The following is a 13778-nucleotide window of genomic DNA, read 5'->3' as shown; positions in this document are numbered from 1 at the left end:
AATATGAATGGAAAAGCGAAATGAAAATCATTTAAAATAAGATAATATGTATTTCAATATATTAATCTTGAAACAAAACTGAACTAGAAGACATACAAGAGTAATTAGTAGCTAACCATGACAGCTATGAACGCAAAGTAGTTTGTGATTCAATTTTCCAAAACTGTAAACAACTCTTGTTGTGAACGAATCAAATCTTTCTTTCGCACAACAGTTGCATGGAAACAGACACTGGAAAATTCAGTCTCAGTTAAAACCATGGTTTATATGTAAAATGGAGGTTCCAGGTTCATATAATTACACGTATTACACAAATGTCAGGCAGGATATTCCTAAACCTTGCAGGACATGGGAACATTCTTTGTCCAGGACAGCCCATGCATTTACAAAGAGTATATATATATATATATACACACATATATATATATATAGCATCCCTGGCCCCCACCCATCAAATGCTAGTGGTTAGCCCCAATCACTCCAACAACCCCCCAAAAATGCCTCCCAACTTCCCCCTAGAGGGAACCCCCATCTGGACCCACTGCCTTAAACACAATTCAACTATCACAATATAATGTAAAGAGCACTTGGGAAGCGTGGATTAGAGTTCCAATTCTATCACCTATTTATTTGGCCATTCAGTGAGCTCTCTAAACCTCAGTTTCCAGTGTACAAAACGGGAATAAACACTACCTAGGCTCTGAGTTGTAAAAGGCTGACTCCACAAATTGTCTGTAGCACAGGGTAGGTGGTTTCCAACACACGGCATATTGAGATGTTAAGAAGGGGGCTGTTGCAGATTGAGAGCAGCAAAAAGTGACATGAATGTGGAGGAGGTTGAAGATATAACAAGCATACAGGATGAAATTTAACACACAGCAGCCTACAGACATTTCAGAGAGCAGTCAGCAGTCCTATATATCTCAACAACCGCTGAAAGCACTAGTGTATTACGATGCAGTGAAATAATATTCAGAATGATGACCCCTCCAAAATAAGAAGGCAAGAAAGACATCTTTAAGAGACTTCCGCTGTTCAAGGCTGAAATTTCATAAAGTTTTCATACTTAAGAGAGTGACTGTACTAAAAAACATTATTTGAACTTTTACTGGGCAATTTCCCTATTCTAGACACTAGGAAAACGCAAATAACTAATATACCATAGCTATCCTTAAACATTTTACCATCCAGTAGATTAGGCATAGGTAAAACATAACCATTATATAAAGCAGAATGACACAGGTATTAAATAGATATTCAAGTAATAAATTATGGGGGCCTAGAGAAAATTATGAAAAACTATGAAAATCAAGGACATCTTCATGGCAGAGCACACTGCAAAAGACTCTGACAGGTAGAGAATGGGACGCAAATCATTAAAGAAAAAATGAAGTCCAGGCATAGGCACTGAGGGTGAAAATACAGCTTGGTTCAGAGAAAAATGGTAGGGAAAGGGTACTTTAGAGGCTGGGAGGGCGGTAAAAATTAAGGCTGTAAAAAACATTTCAGGACCTGTTCATGGAGGAATCTGAATGCCATTCAAGTAACTTTGAGTTTTACTGAGCAAGAGAATTTTCCAGAAAACTGGTGCCTATGTGGCACACGTGATCCCCAAATAATGTTGAATAATGGCCAAAAATAAGATTCCGAACAAATGCAAATTTTCATTAGTGAGATCCCTGAAATTAAAATATACTTTTTAAATATGGGTAAATAAGCAAAAAGAACTTAACCCAAGAGTAGAAAGCAGTTTCTGATTTCATTCCTTAAATAATGAAAATATTATTAAATGTATTGAATCTGGGACCTTAAAAGAATTCAAGACAATCTTATATTTGCTTTTGACTTTCTCCCAAGCAAGTGGTAGAAACATGTATTTTCTAAACATGTATTTAGCATGCTTTATATCACCCCTGGAAGGCAGGAGGTAAGCTGTAGTATTATCAGCCTCTTTTTACTATGGGGAAACTGAGGAACAAAAAGAATAAATTACAGTATGGTCACAAAATAAGCTGTTATATTTCCTGGGGCTTTCAACTTTCAATTAAAGGCTTGAAGCGCCCATTTCATCCTTTATTCTTCGTACCATCTGAATACTAGAATTATCTTTTATTATTGTCTTAACAGAAAAAAAAAAAGATGAGAATTAAATTTAAGATCACTTTCTCGACTAGGTACTGCCACCAAAAAAATTAGAGTTTAAATTCTGTCTCCTGAAATTATGATACCTGAAAGAGCTGTAAGGTGTAAGCAGTAATCCAACATCCCCCAAAATAGACAGCTGTAAATAGCATGACAGGTCAGGAATCCTAGGCCCAACTTTTACTTTGAATATCTAGCAGGTCAGAGGTGTCTTTGTAAAACAGGCTTTGCCGATGTTGTGATGGAAAGTTGCCTTAACAGGCCCAGAAGAGTGGTATCTATACACCCACTACTGCAAACTTGAAATCCAATGCTTTCCTCCTTCTGCCCCTCCCTGCACTGCACCACGCACCAGAAGACTCCTGGTACACACAGGCCTGTGCAAAGATCCTCCCGACGTTTGCCTTAAAATGCGGTACTTTGAGGACGTCCAGGGCCTCAGTGAGAACACCGGATGTGGCTAAACACATCTCAAAATCTCTCCTCTCCAGAATCTAGGGCCTGGTCTAGAGGATTCTATCGGACACAGAGTTCCTGCTACTATTTTGCTTTTCACACAGGCACTGACAACCCCTATCCACACGTCCCCTTCCTCAGCCTCAGCCTCCGCCTCCCTCCCCCCACGCTCCCCCCCCCCCCCCACACGCCAGGTGGACTTCCCAGGGACAGAAGGGGCAGGAAGAGGGAAGTGAGAGCCCAGATATCCGAGCCACCACGCCATCCGGCGCGGGCCGGGGTCCCGCTAGCCCAGCCCCCGGAGCCCGGCAACCCAGACCTGGCCTCGGCCAACGCGCCGCCGCCGCCGCCGCCTATCAGCGGAGCGCAGGGGCGGGGCTGGCTGGCTCGGCGGCGGCTCCGCCGGCGGGCGGGGACGGGCGGGCGACCGACCGCAGCGCAGCTCGGGCCGCCGCGCGCAGACACGGGGCCCAGCTCCCGAGGGCGCCAGCGCGGCCCCGGGGAGCGCGAGGAGCCGGCGAGCGCGCGGCCTGCGGTTGGCGGCCTGGTCCGCCACGCTCGGCGCCCACCCGCCCCCGAGGTGGGGTGCAAGCCCCCGGGAAGATGGTGTCCTGGATCATCTCCAGAGCTGTGGTGTAAGTGCCGCTCACGGCGCCCCCAAACCCCCCACGCGAGGCCCGGGGGAAGGGGGGGGGCTAGGAGCCAGGAGGAGAAGGCAAGGCCGGGGCCTGGGCGGGGTGGGCTGGCCCAGCCTCGGGCCTGCCCGGGGTCTGGGAGCCCTCGTCCTCCTCACCCTAGTCCACGTCGCTGCGGGGCTCCCTGCGTCGGCCGAGGGCCCGGCGGCTGCGGCGCGGCCGGGCTGCGTGCGGCTCGTCTGCCCTGCTCCCCGGCGCTGGGTGGGCAGGCGCGCAGGGCAGGCGGCGCGCGCTCCCCGCTCCCGCTCCCCGCGCTGCGCGGCACCGCCCTGCGGGCCCGGGAGCGGCGCGCCTGGCGGCGGCGCCCTGCGCAGGCTCCTCAGAAACTGAGCGCGGGAGGCTCCGCGATCCTCCTGAGGATGCCGTGGCAGCGCCGAGCCTTTGTATCGTGCGTTGCGGGTCTCCCAGGGTGGCTGATCACGTGTGGTAGGAGGAGAGATTTGTCTAAAAATCCGAGACCGCTCCCAGCTCAGATCCTTGGGAAGGGTCTCAGGTGCCTCGAGGTTTACAGCTTATCGAGAAAGGAGCTCATTATTGAATGGTGACACTCGCCTGTTCGTCCAGATCCTAGAATTTGGCCCTATCTTAGTGGAAATATTTGCAAAGGGATTGAGAGGCTGCAGGTGCCTGTTGCCTTTGTTCAAATTATCGGTTCATTGTGTTTTTACCAACAAGTGCTACAGGCCCATAAGAAAAAAATTAGTTGAGTTGTGGTGTTTACTCTGTAAAGGTATTTGTTGGGCTTCAATTTAATTTCCTCCCATCCTCCCTGACTTAACCCCCTCCTCGAAAACAAAAGTCACGAAGTAAACAATGACGTAGTTACAGCCAGGGGCCCGTGGATTCATTAATCATGATCTCTGTAGGAGTAGTATTATCTCTGTACCTTTATGAAATGTTTTTATGAGGTGGTAGGCTTCTCTGATTAGCTTTATAATGTGGGAAAAGTAACATTACCAGATTTTTAATTTATTTCTCAGTGGGGAAAAGGAGCTAATTTTTGTTAGGTTTTTTTGTTTGTTTGTGTTTTTTGGAGAGTGAATTAATCGCTTGGTAGCCCTGTTTAACGTGATTTACAGTAGTATTCAAAATATGTTGTTTGATTGTCTTAATCAGTTTTTTCTTCCTCGGTATAGTTTTTAGCTTTAAAGCTTCAGAGTGTCCCGTGTTCATCTGTACAAAACTAAAACTCAAGAAATGAAAGCATAGCAAAGATGTCTTAAGATATATTTTTTTTAGCCTTTTGCGGCCTTCTTTGAGTCTACATTTTCATCACACAGACATACCTTTCCCGACCTAGAAGATGTCTATCAATTGTTGTGTCAGCACCTAGGAAATCAAGTATCCCATTAAGACTTTTTTTTTTTTTAATTCTCTGGGTTCCTTTAACCAGTTCTTTAACTGACAGAAAATTGTGAAGCACTTTTAGTTTTCATTACTGAAAATCAGATTTTTGTTTTTGATCATTAACTATGAGTATGAGTGTCTTTTCTAGGTGCTATCTAGAACACAAAGGTTATTAACACATAACTGATCTTAATGGAACTGCCAGTTGGAATACACCGATACCTGCAGTACAGGTCAAGTCTTCTAAGAGTTACACCCAGAGCTATAGAGTTTAGACAAGGAAGGGAATATATCTGGTTGGAGAATCAGAAAAGGCAAGGGAGATTACATTTGAGATGGGCCTTAAAGGACAGACCGAAATTCGACAGCCAGAGATGAAAATGGAGAGGATTCCAGATAAAGGGATCACTGTGAGCCAAAGAACAGAGGAGGGAAAGCCCAGATTAGTTACCTACGACTTAAGAGACTGAGGAGAGAGCAAGCTGGAAAGGTAGCCTGGGGCCTGTTTTCAAGGAATTTCATGAAGAATTAATAGCCATTATTAGGCAGTAATGGCCTTGCTTTAGAAGATTCTCTCCTTGTGTGAGATGGTTGTGAATGGAGAGACTCTGAAAATGGGGAGACCACTTAAGGGGTTCCCTAACTGGAGAGAGAGGATTAAAGCCCGCAGTACTAGAACCTACAGAATTGAAAGTGTGAGGCAAAGGAAAGGGAGCAAAATAGGGAGAAAAGGTCATGGGAATGTATTTATCAGGTGTCTAGAAATGTATTTCATGAGCCCTTGAACAATTAGCATATTAAAAAAGTACACTTGGGGCTTCCCTGGTGGCGCAGTGGTTGAGGGTCCGCCTGCCGATGCAGGGGACACGGGTTCATGCCCCGGTCCGGGAAGATCCCACATTCTGCGGAGCGGCTGGGCCCGTGAGCCATGGCCGCTGAGCCTGCGCGTCCGGAGCCTGTGCTCCGCAACGGGAGAGGCCACAACAGTGAGAGGCCCCCGTACCGCAAAAAAAAAAAAAAAAAAAAAAAAGCACACTTGTCAGGGAATATAAGCATCATGATATTTTGCCCCTACTCTCTAAGCACTGAATGTTTTCTGCTCCCTTGATCGCACATAACAGCACAAAGGATCAACCCCCAGGGTTTACACAAACTTGGAAACCTTTTTCACACCAGCAGATAGATTTACTACATTCTTTCTAATCTACTGGAACAGCCAGCTAGTCCTGAGCCTGAAGAAAGATCAGACAGTTCTCTCAACATGAACCTCTGGTGGCATGTGCAAGGAACATAAGGACCCTCTTTAACCAGAGCTCCCTGTGTGCGTGAGCACTTTCTCCCCAAGCCCTGTGGCAGACCATTTCTGGGAAGAGCAGTGACTTGGTTATCAGACCTGGATGGCAGTTAATAGCTGCATGGTCCTGGGCAACATACTAAACCTGAGCTTCATTGTTCTTGTCTTAAAATGGTTATAATATTTACCTCCTTAAAACTGTTGTAAAGATTAAATTAGTTTAACTAAAACACACCAAATGTGGTGCTTGGCATTTGTTGTGCACTTAAAACGTAATATGTACATAGATTTTTTTTTTTTAACAAGGGAGAGGAGTAAGATGGTATAGCAAGAAGTATCATTGGACTATAATTCTCATTATTATCATTGGGAACCTGGAATTTAGAAGTAGCTTTGGTTGTATTAACCAGCTGAATGACCTTGAGTCAACCTGTCACTGATAGTAGACCTCCGTTTCTTACTCTGTAGAGGTAGAGGGATCTGGTAATCTCCAAAATCTTTTTCTTTTTAATATTTTTTTGACGTGGACAATTTTTAAAGTTTTTATTGAATTTGCTACAGTATTGCTTATGTTTTATGTTTTGGTTTTTTGGCTGCGATCGAACCCGCATCCCTGCATCAGAAGGCCAAGTCTTAACCACTGGACTGCCAGTGAAGACCCTCCAAACTCTTTTGTACAACTGTAGCATTCTGTGTTGCTATTAGAGGATTTTCATTTTTTTTCCAGTCTCTTTAAAATCAACTTACCTTAATTTTACAGGCAAAATGGAAAGGTTAGTTAGCAATTATTAGGGGATAGTAATCTGAGACTACCAAATGATATTATATGTGATACAATATGTGATACCCATAACCTTACATTTTAAAACATGATTCTTAGAGGTTGAGGGAAACCCCATTTTTCTACCTTTTCTTAATTTGTGTATACAGCATAGATTGTGGTAAAGATCAAGACTAAAGACTGATTGACTGAATTCAAATATCAGCTCTGCCATTTAGTATTGGCTATAGCCTACCCCATAAGATTAAATGTGCTCACATACAATAATGTCCATTCTCCATCATCAGGTAGATGGTAAGTATTCAGTAACTGTTAGTAGTTGTTACTAGAACAAGGAAGAACGTATTTTGCTATAGTCCCGGCATACTGAATGTTTAAACTATTTTCAATTTACATTTTTCTTTCTGTCTCTTTGTGTAGGTGACATACTTGTAATTAAGAGTATAGTAAAATATTTTTTACACTGCCATTAATTGTTATATGGTAAGCATCTTCTATGTTGCTCTGAAATCTTATACCTTCTATTTGATCAGGCCAGTATTCATAATTTTCATAGCCATTCTTCTATTTTTTAATTTTCCTTTTAGATCATTTCTAATATCTCATTATCATAGGTAATGCTACAATGTAATTATAGTGCTGCAATGGACATTATTTATATATACTTTTTAGTATTTCCTTAGGATAATATCCAAGAGGAGTATTTCTGAGTCAAAGGCTATAAATATTTTTATGACCATTGATACCAGTTTCCAAATTGCTGTCCAGAAGGATATTAGTATTTTTCACTGCCACCAACAATGTATGAGTACTGTCTTTATGACAGTGGAGCCAGACTAGGAGGCTTTAATTTTTTTTATACTTTCCTAATGAATATAACAGATCTCACTGTTTTCTTTTGCATTTTGTTTCTTATTTGCAAGGTTTAATATTTGTTCTAATATTTATTAATTATATCACATATTGTGCAAATAATCTTTATGCACTTTATCCATTTATCTCTTGGTTAGCTGATAATTTACTTGTTTGTCTGAGCTCCTTACATAATAAAGAAATTAACCTTAAATCCTATTTGATGCAAGTATGTTTCTCAATCTAACTGTACTCCTCTTTAGATATTTTACTTTTACTTATGTAGAGAGTTTATAGTTTAAATGCAGTTCACAGTTCAACTTGTTCATTTTTTACTTTGTGATTTCTTTTTCACATCTAAAGTATTTACTCCAGATATTTGATTAGCACTACTTTCTCATATAGAATTAGATAAATTTAGAGAATTCCTTTTAAATTCCATAAATCTGCATTTCCCTGTTTACATCTTAAACACATTTTAATTTTCCTTTTACCATAATTTTATTATCTGGCAGTATTAGTAAAACCTCAGTCTTCTTTCTTTAATTGATCCTCTTCCATTATAGTTAATGGGTATCTTTAGAGTCTAAATTAACATACCTAAAAAACCATACTCCATCAGTTTTCCCCTTTCTTTCCAACTTCGTCTGTTTTCCCTCTCTGCTAGATCTTTCTTGTCAGCATGCAAACATGCTATTATTGCTCCCATCTTAAAAAAAAAAAAAAAAAACTCTTTCAGGCTACTATACTTTTCATCTCATTTACCCATTTCTCTCCCTCTCTTTAAAGCAAAAAACTCCTCAAAAGAATAGTCTATATACACTTTCTCCACTTCCTCTCCTTTGGATCACTCTCGAACCCCTACCGTTTAGGCTTTGCCACCAACCACTCCACTAAAATTACCCTTCTGTAAGTCAGCAGTGACCTCCACATGGCCAAACTGGTCCTCATCTGACTTAGCAGCTTTTGATACAATTGCTCATTCTCTCCTTGTAGTACTTTCATCACTTGGATTCCCAGAAACCTTGCTTTTCTTGTTTTCTTCATAACTCACTGGCCACTCCCTGCCCAGTCTCCCTTGCCACACTCCTCCACATGCCCTGAATTACTAAAGTTGATGTGTCCAGGGGCTCAGTTCTTAAACCGTTTTTCTCTTCTATCTACACGCCTATGAGGACTCTTGCTAATTTATATCTGCAACCCGGACCTCTGCTGAACTCATGATCATATACATTTTTAAATGCTTACTTAACTCTACTTGGAAACATCTAGAAGTAATCTTGAACTTAAGATATCCAAAACTGAACTCCTGAATTTCCTTTTTGATCTGACTTTGGCAGCCTGCCCCAGCTCAATTAATGACAACTCAGTCCTTCAGTAGTTCAAGCCAAAAACCTTGGCATCATCCTTGATTCTTCTTTTTCTCTTGTTCCCTGCATTAAATACTACAGTAAATCTTGTTGACTCTACCTTCAAAATATACCCAGCATCCACCCAGTTCTCACCACCTTTACTTACATTACCTTAGTCCAAGCCAGCATCATCTCTGAAATGTATTGTTACAAAAGCAACCTGTTTCTACCCTTCGTGTATGTGTTGGTTAAGATTATGACAGGATTAATGAAAAAGATCTTGAGTAATTTTCAAATCCTTGGGAACTTTGAGTGCAGTCACAATTTACTAGTGATATTTTTCTTCCTTCATATGTGCTGTAAGTATTTTTAAATGGTTGTAAAATCTCAATGATGGCTAAAAGAGTTTCTTTCAATTAGGTTAAGATAGATTTTAACTTTATTTACCAGTTTTGATGAGCTCCATCATGTAAATGTTCATGAGTTGTGTCTAAGAATAGGATACTTACTGCTATTAGAGCATGGGAAATAAGGAAAATAGGAGCAATGATTTTTTCAAGGAAATTGGACAAGTTAAAAATCTTAAACATGTAATTTGTTGTGAATGTCCTGAAAGAGGTTATTTTTGCTTCATTAAGACAGAAAACACATCCTAAACTATTGGGTCTTGTTTTCATTGTATAGGCCAGAACTTCCAACAAGATTCCTTTATTAGCCTTCATTTCAGAAACAATTTGCTTTTGTCCATTTTTTGTCACTGCTGCTATATTAGCTATTTCTTTTTCCACTAGACTTTTTAACCCTCTTAGGGTAGAGGTTTTTATATTCTCTTCTTTCAGTATAGATTTAAATGTTTAAACAGTACATTACAATAATAATAGCATAAGTGGGTAACTTAAATGTCTTAAATAAATACGATATTACTGTTTTGGTCATCACATGGAAAAAGATTACTGCTGAGTCTCTGTTAGCAGAACATGAGCTTATTTCCATGTCATTGATTATGCATTTGCCCTAAACTACCCCTTTCATAGCATTTTTTGAAGTTAAGTGAAAGGTTAAAGATAAAAATTATTGTTATGTGTCTTTATTTTTACAAAACTGTCTGTTAAGGATTTAAGCGTATTTACCTCTATTACTAAAGTAAATTTACTAGCTTCAGTCATGTTGGCATTACAGAGACCCCTATGACTAAAAATCTGGTGAGATGGCGTACTCACTAAGATACTGTGGACGGAGACAGCAGTAGCAGTTGGAATGAAATTATTTAACCATGGCTAAAGATTATTTGAAGAGCAGACTAGCTAATGTTAGAATATTATACAGCTATTCATATCAATATTCAAAGTATTTTTTATTTCATTTGAAGATCCTTTAAATATGTCTTAACCTAGCACTATCAACATTTCAGACTGGATAATTCTTTCTTGTGGGGGCTGTCCTGTGCATTGTAGACAGTGTAGCAGCATCCCCAGCCTCTCTTCACAAGATGCCAGTAGCACCCGCACAGGTTTAAGAGCCAAAAATGTCTCCAGGTGTTGCCTGGCTCTCTTGGAGTGGTCCTCTACCAGATACAGTCTGCTCAGCATCCCCATCTGAAAATGGCTTTGTTGTTTACTCTTTGCTGCTTCTATGGGAGAAATTATAGGCCATAATAATATATGGAAATTCATAAGCATCTTAGGATATTGCTTAAGAATTTTCTATATAAAGTACTGTTGCTGACCAATCTGTCATAATTTTTTATTACTTATTTCAAAATTAATTTCTATTTCAGTATTTACAGAGAATTTCCCCACATTGATGAAAATCGCTGTTACAGTACACTTTGAAAATAATTTTTATAATCACATATTCTGCATATCACTCTTATAGTCCTTCTTTTCTAAATTTATGAATGAAATGTGGTTTACAAGTTACAGTTTTCCTGGTCCTAGATTAGGATTTGAATACAGAGCCAAAGGTTACAAGTATGTTGCTTTCTTTACTATTAATAGGGTCATCAACTCTGCAAAAGCAGAGCTACCAAAGAAAAATCGTGAAAATGAAAGTCATAGGAAAAATCTAAACATAATAGACTTGTACTGGCCAGAAATTCAGAGTATAATTTCAGAATGTATTCAAATATATCATTGCTGAGAGCATTAATATTTTCAATAATGATATGTCCATTTTAGGGAAGAATTATTCTCACCCATAAAGAAAACCAAGCAATTTGGCTGTGGAAAATTTCCTTAACCTTTTGTCATGTCACATTTCTGAGTAATGTATTAGTTTTCTAGGGCTGCTACAACAAAGTACCACCAACTGGATAGCTTAAACAAAAGAAAATTATTGTGTCAACAGGGTTCTTCCTTCTGCAGTCTGTGAGGGAGAATCTGTTGCATGTCTCTCTCCTAGTCTGGTGTTTTTTTGGCCTTCTTTGCGTTCCTTGGCTTGTAAATCATCACCCTGATCTCTGCTTTCATCTTCACCTGGCATTCTCCCTTTGTGCCTGTCTCTGTGTCCAAATTTCCCATTTTTATAAGGATACAAGTCATACTGGATTAGAGCTCACCCTAATTACCTCATTTTAACTAGATTACCTCTGTAAAGACCCAATCTCCAAATAAGGTCACCATATTTTTTTTAGGGGGACACAACAATCTCTTATATATCTTGAGGAAAACTAGTATATGGCAAGGAATAATTTGAGGGATTGGATTAGAAAAGTAGGGAAAAAAACTAACAAAATAGCTGTCTTAATATAATTTGAGTTGTCACATAGGAGAAGGAATACTGATTTTTCTATCTTAACTGTGAAATGCAAGGCTAGAGCAATAGGTGGATGTTATAGGGAAGATAATTTTATTCAGTGTTAGGGAAAACTTTCTAACACCTGGAGTTGTTCAACATTGAGACTGACAGTCTCATGAGAGCAGTGTGTTCTCCATCACTGGAGGCATGAAAGGGAGAGTAGAAAGCTAGTTAAAGATCTTGATTATATTACTTGTATGCTTCCTATGGAGAATCGTAGATGAAGTACTGTGAAGCATTTTGTATTTAATAAAACTACTTAGATATTTAAATGAATACATTAACCTTGTATTACAACAATATCAAGAATAATTAATAAACAGCATTGTTTGGCATTAAAAAAACAGCGTGATTATGTACAGCACTGAATAAATTATATGCTAAAGCTTCTACTAATGTGACACTTTTTCATTGTCAAAGTGTGATCAATTTTAATGGCTCCCAAAATTTGGAATGCGCTTTCACCAAAACTGTGAAGTGGATAAACTGACTTTATTCTATGAAGACACCATCACACTGATACCAAAACCAAAAATACCACCAAAAAAGAAAATTACAGGCCAATATCCTTGATGAATATAGATTCAGAAATCCTCAAGAAAATATTAGCAAACTGAATCCGATAACACATAAAAAAGAATATATACCATGACCAAGTGGGATTCATCATCCCAAGTTCACAAGGATGGTTCAACATACGCAAATCAATCAAAGTAATAACACCACATTAACAAAAGAAAAGTCAAAAACCACATGGTCATCTCAATAGATGCAGAAGAAGCACTTGACAAAATTCAGCATCCATTCATGATAAAAACTCTTACCAAAGTGGGTATAAGAGAGAACATATCTCAACATAATAAAAGCCATTTATGACAAACCCACAGCCAGTATAATACTCAATGGTGAGAAGCTGAAAGCCTTCCCACTAATATCTGGAACAAGATAAGGATGCCTGCTCTCGCCACTTCTATTCAACATAGTGTTGGAAGTCCTAGCCACAGCAGTCAGACTAGAAAAACAAATAAAAGGGATTTCCCTGGTGGTCCAGTGGATAAGACTCCATGCTCCCAATGCAGGGGGCCCAGGTTCCATCCCTGGTCAGGGAACTAGATCCTGCATGCCGCAACTAAGACCCGGTGCAGCCAAATACATTTTTTTTTTTAATTAGAAGGGAAGGGGTAAAATTGTCACTATATGCAGATGACATGATACTATATATAGAAAACCCTAAGGACTCCACACAAAAACTACTAAATGTAATAAATGAATTCAGCAAAGTAGTAGGATACAAGATTAACATTCAGAAATCGGTTGCATTTTGTTGTACTAACAATGAAATGTCAGAAAGGGAATATAAAAAAACAGTACCTTTTAAAATTGCACCAAAAAAATAATAAAATACCTAGGAATAAACCTGACCAAGGAGGTGAAAGATTACACGCTAGAACTATAAAACATTAAAAGTGGATCAACTGATTCTTTTTCTTTAACATTTCAGAGTCCCTCAAGAACAATGAGCAGTAGATACCCATGAGTGGTGACTTAAAGAATATGGGAATAGAACAAACTTAGTGATATTTGCCTGATGGGTGTCATTACGGCCATGATCAGTTCTTCACTGCTTTGTGCCTGTGTTTTCTATGGGAACACTGACCAATCTCACTATTGCTGAACAAACTTTCCAGTTGTTCATTTGATGTTTGTTTATTTGCATTATAGTTTTTAATCATTAATTTTCATCAACCTTAGTTTCTATTTCTGATTTTCTGAAATATGGGGCCTTTCAGTTTTCACTTTGTAAACCTAGGCTAATTTTGCCAATATAAATGATAATGGTTTTAAGGTGTTTAATGGATCATGAATGTATAGGACAAAGTGTTCTCTAAAGGTATACCTCTCGGTCCATATAAAAGAGACTTGCTAGTGTATAAATCTTAAACAATCTAAAAATATTAAAGTGTTAAATAAAACTATATGAGAAACGTGGTCTGAAAGCTTTGTGTAAAGATATTGTGAAAGGATATCTGGTCTTCTCCTTGCGAAGTAAAAGTTTCAAATAT

The 13778-nt window shown here is 39.5% G+C and overlaps 1 protein-coding gene across 2 annotated transcripts in view; it reads left to right on the top strand.

The window, feature by feature from the left end:
- Positions 1-3201: 3201 nt before the first annotated feature.
- The window catches only part of REEP3 (receptor accessory protein 3), a gene marked incomplete at both ends in the record, with an annotated part of 90165 nt that continues 79588 nt past the window's right edge, over positions 3202-13778 (top strand). For both annotated transcript variants that reach the window (XM_079704934.1, XM_079704933.1), the window contains one exon: positions 3202-3233. In XM_079704934.1, coding sequence (XP_079561060.1) covers positions 3202-3233 — 32 coding nt within the window. The remainder of the gene's footprint in view (positions 3234-13778) is intronic.

Source organism: Hyperoodon ampullatus (genome assembly GCF_949752795.1).
Source record: "Hyperoodon ampullatus genome assembly, chromosome: 1".
NCBI lineage: Eukaryota > Metazoa > Chordata > Mammalia > Artiodactyla > Ziphiidae > Hyperoodon > Hyperoodon ampullatus.
The sequence above is the reverse complement of the archived record's forward strand: the minus strand, read 5'-3'. Positions and strand labels throughout refer to the sequence as shown.